This window comes from Centroberyx affinis, unplaced genomic scaffold, assembly GCF_046629955.1.
Source record: "Centroberyx affinis isolate AG114_WGS23_722 - 3 ecotype Tasmania unplaced genomic scaffold, CSIRO-AGI_Caff_v1 ptg001077l_1, whole genome shotgun sequence".
Lineage (NCBI taxonomy): Eukaryota > Metazoa > Chordata > Actinopteri > Beryciformes > Berycidae > Centroberyx > Centroberyx affinis.
Genome location: NW_027279624.1, coordinates 71,119 through 86,013, shown reverse-complemented (window position 1 = coordinate 86,013; position 14,895 = coordinate 71,119). Strand labels below are relative to the sequence as shown.

Below are 14,895 nucleotides of genomic sequence, written 5' to 3'. Positions count from 1 at the left end.
ACGCTAACAACTGACAGAACTGACGCTTTACTAATCTTTGGGGTCTCCTGGTAAATTCTGCGTATTAATGACCCACCAAGCAGCAATAAGACCCCTTTATTGTATTTTAGTGTACGTAATTTGTGTAAATAACAGGCAAACCAATCCAAAAAGATGAAATTTTATTTACATAAATGATGCTTGATGAACTATATGCATGCCGAACTGAAGAGTGTCTTTTAAATGTTCTGTCATGTCATGCCATGTCCTACCAGGTATGTATATTTGCCGATAAGCGAGGCAATATTAAACTACCAGATTTTGAATAGACCTTGGTGTGGCCCTCTCACAATGCAGGTGAGAACGAAATGTATCGGTGCTAGCCCACTGCAAGAGACAAGCTTTGTAGAAGCACAGGGACATTATAATGAACATAATATACTTTCAACTTCTATACATCAGTATGATAAACGTGTCCCATGAGAAAAGAGACGAGGCATATTCCAAGCAGGATTTTTTTCAAAATAAAAGTACTTCAATGTGGGATTTTTGCTTTGTATCACTAATACACAAGGACATCATATTGAACATGTAATTTGTCAAGTCTTACATTTTTGTGATTTGTGTTAAGATTTAAGATTTAGATTAAGATCAAAATGCATCCACCCGTTCCTTGAGCCTTTAGATTACTTGGTGAAATTCTTCAAAATTATTAAACTGAGTGGTGACCTAGTGGTTGGAGACTGTCATAGAGAGGTCACAGGTTTGATCCCCACAACAGTCGGTGTGTCCAGCCACGGCCTAACCATTGCAAGTTTGGATAAATGTGTCCGTGAAATATCTAAAATGTATAAGTACAGTAGATGTAATGTTAGTTGAAATGTGAGACAACCTGACAAAGGGCATTTTAGTTCAGTTATATTTATTTGGCTCCCTTATTGGTGGATATTTCAGGAGAAAATAACTGTAAAGGAAGCATCATCATCACTTTATCATGTAACTACACCAAGCATTACCTGATTCACAAATGAGCTGTAAGGCAATGAATGTTCAATTAGCATAATATTTTTAACATAACATCTCCATAGTCTCCAACAGCCATTGGAGTAACTTACAAAAAGAAGACATTAACCATTACAAATCACTTGTTAATGTAGCTGGTTCTATGTCTTTCAATATAAGTTCTTAAGTTTTTTGGGATCTCCACAGTTCTCCAAGCGTCTTTACCATAACAGAAGCGTGTGAACTGACAAAAACAAACATTAACCATTATTATCTTTCATTTAAACGGGCCAATGCTCTTCCACAGGGGCTTTACTGTGTTGTTTGGTGCCACCGTCCTCAAGGATGACACTTCCATAATCGCATAAATACTAAAACAACCAGATTTTCCCAGCTAAAAAAGGACAGATATTTAATGTTCTGCTTTACTACTGTGGAAAAGGGAACAGAATGAAAAGGCAAAAAGCCGGATCTGAATCTGGATGGGCTTAAATCTCTCTGAAGCCTCCCGCTCCGAAAACAAGTGTCCAGGTCATAACAACAGTCCAGATGAGGCGGTTTTAGGTTTATCTGCGGTCGGTGGTGCCAGACTTCCTCTTCCCGGACAGGAGGTGTTTGGGTTTGAGGTCGAAGACGTGTCTGTCCGCCTCGCCCTTCTTGCCCTGCCGGTTCATGCCTCTCTGGGAGTTCTTCATCATCTTCTTCGCCTTCTTTGCCATCTGAGGAAAAAAGATAAACAGGAGGAAGATACTGAGTCTCGGCCTCAACTCAAATTTCAGAACAGAAAGATTAATTATGCAACGATTTATTTCATGCTCCTGTCTCTTGGCCTTCCTGATAGGCGTAAGGTGTCACTGCGCTGCCTAATGGTACGTTCAGATTATGGACTACAAAAAGCTATAAAATGATCTGCTGTACCAAGCTACACTGTCGCCATCATGTCGTCGGTTGATGACATCATCCCGTCGGGTGCACCAACTAATAATGTCAGTGTCACAGCTTTGCATGAGTCTTGTTTTTATTTGGCAAATAATTGCTCTCGTTAATTGAAATAATTCATTAAGTACATAATAAACATAACTACCCTACGCTACCTTCCCTCTACTCTGATTGGTTCGTACTTCATCGCATCATCAGAGTGTGGAAAACAGTTGAAAGCAGCTGAACTTCAGTCTGTAGCTGAACTCGCCCTGACACGCGTTTGTATCTTTGTGTCGCCGGCTTCCATTGAAAACTAATGACTTGTTACTTTGTAGCCCCTAATCTGACCGTGTCATAAGAGACTGCTTGTATTGTTTAGCAGCCTGTAGCTAGCATCACTTTGTACCCGCTGACTTTGAGTAAACAATTGTGAAAAGTACTGTGAAACTAAGTTGTTGATATATCTTTGTACCAGTGCAACCAAGACAAACTCTTGTACTTTTGTTGTTCTTCACAACTGAAGCGATTCTGACATCAGGATAGACCAGTGGTTCTCAACGTGGGGTCCGGGGACCACCAGGGGTTCTTGAGGGCGTTCCAGGGGGTCCCCAGCAAATTGATGAATTATTAAACTTCACCATTATTTCATTTTCAAGAGGTTAACACGGTTAGAGAATGTAGAGGAATGACTGTTTTGATCATAGTTTCACTGTTATCTCTCTACCTACAATACAGATAGTCAAAATATTCTCAGATTTGGGTCTGAGAGACAAAATCTCATCAAATGGGGGTCCGTGGGTTTAATGTATGCAAAATTAGGGTCCTTGATATGAAAAAGGTTGAGAATCACTGGGATAGACGATCTAACGGAGCAGATTAAATTCCTTGAAACCCTAGCAGAGTCCATACTGCTTTCCCTTGACTATTTGTCTTAATAAAACCAAGTATAAAGCTTAGCAGAGAGTAGAGAAAAAACACTGAAAATCAAGCTCAAAAGAAAGACACGTACATCCAAAAGATAGGTGGATCAAAGAAAATAAAATCAAGTGAAATACAAAACAGGAGATCCGCACACAAAAATGCTCCCGTATGAAAAATCTAATAAAGAAGTGACTCGCCCGAAACGTCACTCCTTTAGAGAAAAGACCCCCGTCACGTACCTTAGCGTCCCGGACACCGGACTGGTCCCGAGGCGGACAGGAGGCGCTCTGGCTGCGGGTTTTGGAGAGGGGCGCCACCGAAGTCTCACGCTTACGTTTCTTGGCAACGCTGCGAGACCGTCGGGACTGCTGTGCGTAGTGGCTCTGGAAGCACAGGAAGACAAAAGCTTATGAATATCGGTTTATGAGTGGAAAAAAAAACTGTTATTTAAGGCTCAGGGTTCCCACACTGACTTGGACATCAAATTCAAGGACTCAAAGTTGGCTTTTTTGGGGTGGGGGGAGACATGACATTGGCCAGAATTAAGCTTTAATACTGTTTTTTATTTCCATTATGAAAAATTAAACACAGCCTGATATGAAGGAGGAACTTACGTCGTCCTTGTCAGTCATATCCAGACCGAGGCCACTCATCTCCTTCTCCAGAGTCTTTCTTTCAACCTGGAAACATTAAAACACACAGCAGCTGATCAGACAAGAGGACTGACATGCATTCATGCTGGTTACAGATGTGCGTTTCACAGTAATACATGAGCCCATGTTGAAAATGCAAAAAAAAAAGTAGTTTAATAGGTCTCCTCACCCTGGTGGCGGTCCTGGGCATCCGAGGCCCGTGGACGTCTTTGTCCTTGGAGGCGACGATCTTGAGCTGCTTCTTCTCGCGGATCTGTTTGGCCAGCATGCGGATCTCCTGCATCTCCTCGTCCTCGCTCTCCTCCTCGTCGTCGTACTCCCCGGCCCGCTCCTTCAGCTCCTCCTCCTTCTCCAGATCCTCCAGTTTCTGTGTGGGGGGGGACAAAGACCTTAAGACCTGTGGAGGACTGACTTGAAGAAGGAAAATAAAATCCCTTCTCCCTCGTTTGCTCTTATTCTGTTTCTGTATCAAGCACTTTGCTTGTACAAATGCATCAACTAAATGCCTAAGATGTTAATGTAAAAGAAAAATTAAGTAAAGTCCAAAGTATTTAGAAAACCGTTTTAGCAAACAGGTTACTCAAAAAGTGCTCAAGAAGGGCATGAATAAACATGGCGGCATACACTGTTAATGCTACACAGCATTACTTTAAACATGTTTATAATCCTCAAAATATACTTATAAGTTAGATTTTCAGTATTGCATGCTTAAATTAAGTAAGTGCTTGAGCTAAACCAATAAATTGTATATCAGCCAGTCAATGTTGCCCACTGCTGATATGACAGAGGTATGAATATGATTTTTCTTAGTGAGGGGTTTCAGTCTGTTGAACCTGCAATGAACCCTGCCTCACCCTGCCGTAAGGAGCTGCTAACCCATCTGAAAGAACTTGTTATTATGGGTTTCAGTGGAGAGTTTTAGTGTTACATGGTGGTCTGTGTGATGTAACCATTACCAACGTACTAATCCAACTAGCAGGCCAATATAATAAATACCACTGACATAATATTAGCTGTTGCATGGGAAACAGTATTTTACAATGGGACAAGAAAAACTTGCGGGCCTCCATGTTTCGTTCCTCATTTTTCTGAGTTGGACCTCTGGAAGGCACGGAGGCTGTAATTACAACCCACCAGCTGGTTGATTTTGAATGGAACAATTCAGTTTTCAAGACTCACCTTCATGATGTCCGGATCGATGTAGTCGGCGATGTTGTGTCCCTCCCAGATCTCGGGGATCGTGTCTTGCTTCTCCTCTTCGTTCATCAGATCCCAGTATTCTGAAAAAAAAAAAAAAAACACGATAACCGAACGTCAGTACCGCACACATCAGCATTTACCTTCCACACAGGCAGGTTGAATGAGGGAATGAATACACTTCCTTACTCTGAAGGTCAAGAATGTAGTCATCTCCAAGCTCCATCTCCAGATCTCTCTCCTGTAAGATGAAGAAGAAATGTATTTTCTTACACGAGCTGTTATAAACGAGTCTCATTTTAAACGTGAACTTCAACTCTAATGTCATGTTTTCCCCTGTGGCTCGGCTCCTGCAGTAACAGCAGACGTACCAGTCTGCGTTTGGGTGCGTCCACCTCCATGGCTTTCCTGCGCAACATGGCTCCCTCTGGGATGAACGGCGGCCTCTCCTGGTCATGAAACAAACAAAACAAAAAAAAATTAAACATAGCAGGAAATCCACTTCTGAACCAAATGCAACCAAAGGAGAAGCTTGGCTCCAAAATTAGATATCCACCGTTGGGAGTAATTAAGTAATTGGCACATAATTAAAACAAATGATGGTACGTTTTTAAGGTTAGCTGGTGCTTTACTTTCCTCGGTTAATATAGTGAGATGTTGACTTTTACTGACTTGATCCATTATATTTTGGAGATATTGAATGATGAACTTCAGGTAATGCCTTTTACCCCAAAATGGACATACAGCGTTTTGGAATATAAACCACTAAGCCTGGCCTAGAGGTTAGAGAAGCCAGCTTGTGACTAAAAAGGTTGATGGTTCAAATCCCTGGACTGGCTGGGGAAAGTGAATGAATAACTCCCTCTCTCCCTTCCCTCAGCTCGAGTTTCTTTCTGCCTCTGTCCAACACAGACAGAACGAACGTCTCAGTGAGGAAGCGCATCCAGCGGCCAGTGTGATTTACCTTCTCATCTCTCTTGGCTGGAATGGCCAGGTGGAGCCGGTTCAGAACATCGTGGACCTTCTTGCCCTTCATCTTGCTGTCGACACGATGGGCGAGGAGCCGGTCGCAGGCCTGAGACACAGAGCCAAGAATCAGATGAGGAGGCATCGAAAATATGTTGAATAACACAACCGTACCACAACTAGACATATTCACAGACGACAAACCAGCCCGTTAGTGGCTGATCTGATTTTTCTCCAAATGCCTATCACTTCATTTATAAGCAAACCACGAAGCACACATGACCTGTCATGGGAAAGTTTATTGGACAATTTTTGGAATGCTAGAGCATAATTAAAGCAAGCTAACTCAAGCGGTTCTGAGAAAAAAAATGCAGCATAACTTGAGCAAGCCTTCATAGGCAGGTTTTACAACCACAAAAGGTCAGGCCTTTACTGTGTTTGGAACAGTGCTGTTAAAAATATATATTAGATTCCACATCATTTTGTAGTTGTGTAATTGAAATTGTGTTTATTCAGGGTTTTTCCTGGCTCAGAACGGGCCTTTGGGGGGCGAGAAAGCTCGGCTGAGAAACGGCTGAGAAACTGCTAGAGACAGCTAGCGGAGCATATGAATTCCGGACAATGTCCGGAGAATCAGGTCCGGACATTGGACACAGGAGATTGTCCGTGTCAGACACGTTCTCACCTACTGGAAATACTCTGTTTGGTTTAGGCGAGGGGTGCAGGAGGCAGGACATGATGCAAAAAGTATGCTGCAGTTGTAATTCAGCGTTTTTAAGATTTTCAACAGAAATAAAACTGCTTTTATTTTATGAGAAATCACAGGAAGTCCTCTCTCCCATTAGCGCTAGCTTCACAGCGGAGCATTCAGGCCCATTCAAAACAATGCAGCTTAAGCCACATGTGTAAAATATTGCGGCTGTGGATGAGAGGGGAGTTGACTGCTGGAAGTCAAAGACGTCGTATTTAAGTTTATGTTCTGCTTGTTCAACAGTAATTTGATAAATTGCTATTTAACACATTCAGAGAGGATTTGAATTGCTATTTTTATTCTCAATTCTTATCATTTTGGCGCTGGTGATTTTCCTTTGGCGCTGGCTAAAACCTCTTTGGGGGTCGCCAAAAATTCCTCTATGCAGGAAAAACCCTGTGGAATATTCTGTCATCACTATCTGGGTGTTTTAAGTTTTGTTGAGATTAGTCTTTGCTGTGGTGATTTCCACTCCATGCCAATAGGGGGCAATAGCACAGCTACTGCGGTGGTTCTCACAATAAGTATAGTATAATATGCACCTGTGCACCTAGTTGGGTGAAGTTGGATGGCGGGAGGGGGGAATAGTTCTTAACCCAAATCAAGCAAACGCAGAGGCAAAGAAGAACCCAAGAACTGTCACACAGCACTACACAAGATTCAAGAAATCACGTGCTGGAACACACAGCCAGAATCATCAGTCTACATACAATAAAGGTTAGTGTTTACTAGTGGGAGTAAAGAACCAAACTCATGTCATCCAGTCACCGCTGTGCTCACTGGCTTGGCTAATAGCAGCAAACGTTTGGACGGTTAGACTGTAGTCAGTTTGTCACCATACAACACGGGCATGGAGTCCTGCATCTCACCTCTGTTTTCACCTGCATGACTCCCTCCTCCGTCAGGGTGCTGGTCTCGATGACAGAGATGCCCTCAGCAGAAATGTCTGCAAAGATTTTCTGACAAAGGCAAAGTAAAAAACAGTTAAAGTCGTGAGCTTGTAGAGTTTTTGAACACAGGATGGTGGCCAAGATCTTAAGATGAGGCCAATTTTAGGTCTAACTCAAAGTAAAAAGTGGGTCAAAGTGTTCAAATTCCTATTTATCTAGCATTAGTGGTGGTTAAGTTTTGCTCTTGGTGTTTACCAGAGAACAGAACCAAGCCTTTCACTTCTCTCAGGCAACACCAAACAAACACGCAACTATCAGGTGAAAAAACAGGAATTAGCCTTTAAGAGGTTCTCCGCAGACCAAGCTTTAGATGACCCACCTGGTTCTCCTCAGTGAGCTCGTTGATCTTCTTCACGTCACACTTGTTGGCCACAACGATCAGAGGCTGCAGGGAGCGAAGAGACACACCGGCGTTACTTCAGCTGTTCACACTCTGAAAGCATTTTACTTCCAAACAAACTTTAATCCTTTGTTTATTCAGGGAGAGTTTTGCTGAGTATGCATGTTGATTCTCAGGCCAACCCTGGTTCATATTTGTGCAAAGTTGCCTAGTGCAGCTTTAAAGGATGACTTTGGCGATTTTGGAACTCTATATAATTTGTCTCTTACATATCTGCAATACTTGGACCCACAGACAACCTTGGCTCCAGAGTCAGCTGTCGGTTGAAACAGTGAGCTCAGGGTTTGTCAAAATATCTCCAAAAAAGCCAGTCTGTGAAAACAATAAGGCGACTGACTGACGTATTTCTCTCCACGGCCTGGAAAGCAGCAGCAGCACCGAACTCTACTGTTTACAATCTGACCAGACCGTCCAAAACTAGATCACTCCGCCAGTACCCGCCTTTCACCCCACAGCGGTCTGTGCTGCAGCAGAGAAAAATAGTTCTTTGTGTGTGAGATGGAGGAAGTGAGTCATGTTTCCTCTCAGCTCCCCTGTGGATCCACAAACAACTTTTTTGGAGATATTTTGACAAACAGTTTAGACTCACTGTTCGCAGCAAGAGACAGCTGAGCTCGCCGTTTCAACCGACAGCTGACTCTGGAGTCAATATTCCCTGTGGGTCCAAGTACTACAGGGACGTAAGAGACACACAGAACTGATCCTTTAACAAGACCTATTGACCTCTGACCTTGTTTGCGAAGAGCGGCCTGATGCTGCTGAAGAGCTCCAGCTGCTGCTGCAGGGTGTGGCCGCACTGCTCCGACACGTCCATGACGTACAGCACCGCTGAGCGCAGGTGGGCCAGAGCCGTGATCGCCTGCATCTCGATGGTGTTCCTCTCCTCCAGAGGGTGGTCCAGGATCCCAGGGGTGTCCACCACCTGCACACACACACACACACACACACAGTGTTAAGGCCAGAATAACAGGAAAGGGGGAAAAAACAGGGTTTCTGCAGGTTTCAGCACATTAAATTTCGTTTTTGAAGCTTTTTATTGCCATTTAGAGTAAAGAAAACATAATTTTTAAGACCCCTGACACTGTATTTATGACCTAGATAAGACGTTTTAAAACCTTTTAGTGGCAGACAGAATAGACTTTAGGACCAATGAAACATGAAACAAAAGTAGATCTACGTAGGAGATCTACATTGGGTAAAAAGGTCAAATCCTAAGAGTCCTGAGAATCCTGAGAAAATAAGTGAAAAAAAAAAACCATTCTTTTGGTATTTATGGTGGATGTGTGTTCACATGGCCTAAGTTTGCTCATGATACAACAGATGTGACTGGAAGAACATACAAATTAATAAAAAAGGAAATAGAGGAGAGGATGGACAGGGAAATGGGAAGAATTCAAAGAAATGAAGTCACCAAAACAAGAAACTGAAGGTTTGTAAACCGTGTTGTAGGCCGCCATGTATTCACGTGGCTCAAGTTAGTTGATTATAGTAGTATACCATGTATACCAATAGTATACCAATAATAAACCATGGGCGATGTATAACAGTGGAAGAAGCAGCGTCTTACCTGCCAGCGGAGGTACTTGTAGTCCATGTGACCCACAAACAGAGACTTGGTGGTGAAAGCATAAGGCTGGACATCAACGTCTGCTCTGGTGACCTGAGGATGAACCAGTTCACACCGGGTTAACAGTCTGTAAGAAGGCTGCAACGCCCCATGATGTCATGATTGAAGTTTTCTGTAGACTGAGGTGAGACCTGCAAGCTGAGGGGAATGAGATTGTCTGTAGGAATCTTCTATCTTCCCTCTTTCCCATAGGATTTAGAAGGACTTTAGTAGGAATAGCAGGACCTTACAGGGTTTGTTGAAAAAAATGTAGGTTGTTTCTAAGCTCTTCCATGGATATACATTATTGTCCCATCGCCCCACTGGATGCTTTGGTTTTTGTTTCAGGACATTTTTTGTACCCAGTTGCAAAGCTATCGCAGAGGATGAACACATGGGAAAAGCTTAAAAAAAAAAAAAAAATTCCAAACACAACAAACTACACTGCATGTAACTCAAACACACCTGTCAAGTAAACACATGTTCTAACAAGAGAGCAGTTTACCTTGTTGATGAAGCTGGACTTGCCCACGTTGGGGTAACCACACAGCAGCAGGGTCCTGGTGTTCGGGTCGATGGTCGGTAAACGGGACAGATGCTGACGCACTGTGAGAGACAGACAGCTGGCAGTTAAAGTAACTTCACATTTAAAGACAGAAATAAGACACAAATGTTGAGATTATGAAAAAAAAAAGCTCTCAACTCACAAACAACATACAAAAAAACTGAACTGCACAACAGAGACAAACTCGAAGCAAAACATCAAGAGGAAGAAAACAGTATAACATGAACAAGATGAATAAATGATAAGGGAAATAAATTCACTTAAAACCATTCGTAGAAAACAAAAAGGTGTCAAATAGGTTTGACCAGTAAGGGTTCTTTGAAGACCAGTACTGATATTTTTGGATTCAGACCGAAAGCCGATAGCCAATACTCAAATGTCTTTAAATTTGACCACTTTCACGACAAAACAATGACAAATTTAATTTTATGAATATTCAGTGTTAGCAGGAATTTTGGGTGAAAAAACCTCTGAAACAGCATTTACACCACGGGACGCTACAAAATCTGATGCAAACAAAATACAGACTAATAAAATATGAATTCATACTTGAATGGAATCTGATCAAAATGTTGCATTAGAATCTGGGGACCCTTTTTGACATACCCAAACGACATAGTGTGACATGCATTCTAGCCCTGCCCTTGACATGAAAATAACATCTGACTTCATGGAAATAGCTAAATTTTTAGTTTTATTTCTTTATTTCTAGATACTGTGCCTCGTACCTATTCTAGGTAATCAAGGGGGTGGGGGGGTAGGGACGTCTTACTTTATTACTGTCACTATTGTCACTGTTTTTATTTTTATATGATACTACATTGGTGTATATTTTATAACAATGTGGAATATGCCTGCCCAACCCTGGGAACCTTTGTTGAAAATCTCAATAAAAAGATTTTGAAAAGAAAAGGAAAATTAGAAGCATTAGAATCAGTTCAGGTTAAGGGCTTCCCATAGACAGACAGTGTAGTATTGATCAATTATACAATAACTATGGGATAAATCAAACTGCATCATATCAGAGGTGGACGACACTGACCGGACCAGATCAAATCTTTTAATAAAAAAGAGCCGACATATCAATCTAAACCCTACTGTACCGCTGCTGACACACACATGCAGGAGGAGTCGGTGTCGGTGTGTGTTACCTTGCTCCAGATACTCCAGACTCTGCTTCTGTCGTTTCAGGATGGTGCACATCCGCCCCAGAGCCGCTCGCTTCAGCTGCTTACAGCGGTACAGAGAGTCTCCGTACTTCATCAGGCGGACGTAGTCTTTCGCAACACTGGGGGGAAAAAAAATAAAAAAAATAAAAGATATAAAAAGGTGCTGAAGGAAAAATCCACCATCTGTTATATATCATCAATCTGTGATGTTCAACACATTCCAGGAGTTATTTTGTGATGAAGTGTTGTAATTTACTTTCTTGGTAAACACACTTTCCCTCAACCTGCCTCGTCTACTTCTACTTCAGTTAATGATTCTGTACGTTTCCCAGAATGCCTTGGACACATTTTGTAAAAAAGGAGGACGAGGATTACGACAAACTTACTTATCGATCAGATTCTTGGCGATGTTGATCTGGCCCAAAGCCAGCTTGTAATGGTCTTTGTCGTAAAGCACGTTCATCAGGTCGGCGTAGAACGGATGGATATCCTGAGGGAAAATATGACATTACTCAGTTTCCAACAAACTGATCATACAGCACATCATCAAGATCATGTAAAAAAATATATATATATGTTGCTGTTGTCAGACAAAAAAATCCCACACAAATCTGCAAAAAATGACATCTTTCAGGAGCGTAGAAAACAACATTTAGGCTATTTTCAACAGGTTTAAAGTGTCACAAAGCTCACTCAACACATAAATAACCATGTAAAATTAGAGTTCAGGTTCAAATTAAGGTTAAAAATTGTAGTTTACAGTGTTTTTTCACCAACAGCAGCCATATAACCATCTAAGTTTCGAGGCTCATAGCTTACGTCCAGCTTGGGGAAGTCGGTGAGGATCTGGGTGAGCCGGTCATGGTAGTTCTGCTGGGTGAACTTCACTTTTCTCATGTAAAAGTGTCGGATGCGGTGGATCTGGTAATGCTTGTGCACCACCGTGGGAGTCTTCCTTTGTGTTTTGGATAGAGTGATGTCGATGAAATCCTGTGAGGAGGGAGAGAGAGCGGTGGGATGGTCAGGGTTTGAAGGGGATTCTTAACAAAACAGCCTTCAAATATAAACTGTGGCCTCCAGTCGGTGATCATCATAAGGCAACCAGACACCAGGAGAAACCAAAACTGTATTATATTTACAGAAAAGCACTAAATTTAGCTTTTTTTCCCCTTAACAGACCCCTTCTTCATAACTTGATCCTACTTACTATGCTGCATACAATTAATTTAACGCAAAAATATTTATGTAATCCTGAAAAAGGCAGGTAAACTCTATGTTCCACATATGAAAAGCAAACTTTGGCAGTGTTGTTCATTCCTTAATAGCGCAATAATATTACGTTTTACTTCCATGTAGTCATTCAAACTTAATGTCTAAGGAAACTGACATGACAGGCTGAGCTTGACCAGAACAAATTCAGCAATCTGTGTCAACCAAAGTGAAGAAATAAATCTGGACAATGCTTCATTTTATACACTGGACCAAATTAATTAAAAGTTAATCCATTAAACAGACCAACACATGTTTAGGGCCATGGTCAAACAATGGCTGCTAAATAGGGTTACTTTATCCTTAGTGTTGGCAGTTCTCCTGTATGGAGAGAAAATCTTGCCAATCTCCATTAGAAAATCTGTGAATTTAGGGTTGCCTAGCATATCGGCAAAAGCAAAAAATATGACTTATGGCCTTATCAAATCATTAGGGCCTTCTAGTAAATTCGGCGTACAAGTGATCCACACAGCAGGGCTGAATTTCATAAAACATCAACTTTTATAGTTGATCAACACTGCTCACTACCGCCCACAACAGGGTATTTTGGTGGACCACGATTGTAGGCACGACAGCCGAACAAGATTACATTTTATTTAAAATCGTGCTACTTGGTATATAGGATGCATGCCGAATTGAAGAAAGGTTTATAGCGATTCATAAAGTGTCATAAGTCATGTCCTAACAGGTATGCAGCTTTCCCCATAAGCAAGGAAGGCTTAAAGTGGCAGATTTTTAACGGAGTTTGGCAGGACATTCTCTCCGTACAAGGAGCTGGTCAAAACTATGTCCGTAGGCTGTTTATTCGACAAAATGCGTTTCCATCGCTTAATCTCTTTATCGTCAAAGACTTGTCTGTCTCAAGGGAGTCATTTGTAGTTTCCGCTGTACTTTTGTAAATCGATAATACCACAATAAACATGGAAATACTTGGATGAACCCTGCTGCTGTCCCTTTACAGCAGCACAACACGTGTTTTCCTCCCCAGCAGCAGATTCCCACCATGTTTTTCTGTCTTCAACTGTCACCCACAGCAAAATAACCAAGTAGGTTTAATCAATAACGGTTTTAAACGTTTAAAAATGAGAGTAAAACTTACCTTGGCGGTGGGAACCACCATAATCTTCTTGAAATTATAAAGTGCCATTTTGTCGGGACACGTTGTGGTCCGCTGACGGCACGGGGAAAGGAGAGCTCGGTGTGACGGAAGAGCTGCTGAGGAACTCGGACCGGTTTTTCCCCACAGCGCCGCCTGTCGTCCAGACTGACACACTGTATGGAAGCCCATTTCCGCCAGTGTGATGGAAAAAAAAGATCTTCATGATGTAAGTCATTATAATGAGAAACCTTCTCAAAATAATGACTTTGTATCTCAAAATAATGAGAAACGTTCTCAAAATCAACTTTCTCTCGAAATAATGAATTAGTATTCTCATTATTCTGAGATACTAAGTCATTATTTTGAGATACTAAGTCATTATTTTAAGAACGTTTCTCATTATTTTGAGATACTAAGTCATTATTTTGAGATACTAAGTCATTATTTTAAGAAAGTTTCTCATTATTTTGAGATACTAAGTCATTATTTTGAGAAAGTTTCTCATTATTTTGAGATACTAACTCATTATTTTGAGAACGTTTCTCATTATTTTGAGAACGTTTCTCATTATTTTGAGATACTAACTCATTATTTTGAGAACGTTTCTCATTATTTTGAGAACGTTTCTCATTATTTTGAGATACTAAGTCATTATTTTGAGAAAGTTTCTCATTATTTTGAGAACGTTTCTCATTATTTTGAGATACTAACTCATTATTTTGAGAACGTTTCTCATTATTTTGAGAACGTTTCTCATTATTTTGAGAACGTTTCTCATTATTTTGAGATACTAAGTCATTATTTTGAGAAAGTTTCTCATTATTTTGAGATACTAACTCATTATTTTGAGACACTAACTCATTATAATGACTTACAGGACCGTTTTTTTCATCACACTGGCGGAAATGCGCTTCCATACTCACTGTGTCAATAACAAGTCGACAGAAAATACTATTATTATACTTGATCAACAATAGCACAGCAGCAGTTCATTATTTTCTATTGTAATATACTTCTCTCACAAGAACATAGCAATATCTTTTATTTTCTATTTTAGCTTCTTATTGCTTTTTTAATACACTTCTCTAATAGTAACAAGTGACATTTTTTTGTATTTTTGTTATATTAAACTTCTTTAACAATAACATAGCAGCATTATTTTCATTATAATAAGCCTCTCTAATAATAACATGGTATTAGTTTTAAGATTTTCCTACAACATTGCAGTATTTTTTTTTTGTCATAATACACACTCTAACAATAACATGGTAGTAGTTTTTATTATTTTTTTTATTATAATACATTTCTCTCACAATAACATAGCCGTTGTACAATACCTTTATTAACATAGCAGTAATTCTTTCCTGATAAATAGTAGGTTTCTTGATTTGGCATCGACCAAAAATCACAAAAATAAACCAAACCAGCAAAACCAAACCAAATAAAC

General features: G+C 40.7%; 1 protein-coding gene across 1 annotated transcript; it reads right to left on the bottom strand.

The window, feature by feature from the left end:
- Window positions 1-865: 865 nt before the first annotated feature.
- gtpbp4 (GTP binding protein 4) lies at window positions 866-13,533 on the bottom strand. The gene is made up of 17 exons (XM_071523208.1): window positions 13,449-13,533; window positions 11,900-12,070; window positions 11,467-11,570; window positions 11,063-11,199; window positions 9,852-9,952; window positions 9,308-9,400; window positions 8,471-8,662; window positions 7,660-7,725; window positions 7,260-7,349; window positions 5,638-5,748; window positions 5,045-5,122; window positions 4,863-4,914; window positions 4,656-4,756; window positions 3,646-3,843; window positions 3,438-3,503; window positions 3,063-3,206; window positions 866-1,700 (listed from the first exon to the last, which is right to left on the bottom strand). Exons 1-17 carry the CDS (start codon window positions 13,494-13,496, stop codon window positions 1,548-1,550), a joined length of 1,905 nt encoding a protein of 634 aa, XP_071379309.1. The 5' UTR covers window positions 13,497-13,533; the 3' UTR covers window positions 866-1,547.
- Between the last annotated feature and the right edge of the window lie 1,362 nt (window positions 13,534-14,895).

Coding starts and splice junctions, on each gene's coding strand:
- gtpbp4 (XM_071523208.1), bottom strand. CDS start 13,496: ATGGCACTTTATAATTTCAAGAAGATTATGGTGGTTCCCACCGCCAAG. Junction 9,401..9,851: donor AGTCCAGCTTCATCAACAAG/GTAAACTGCTCT, acceptor GTTCATCCTCAG/GTCACCAGAGCAGACGTTGA. Junction 5,123..5,637: donor CAGCCAAGAGAGATGAGAAG/GTAAATCACACT, acceptor TTTCATGACCAG/GAGAGGCCGCCGTTCATCCC.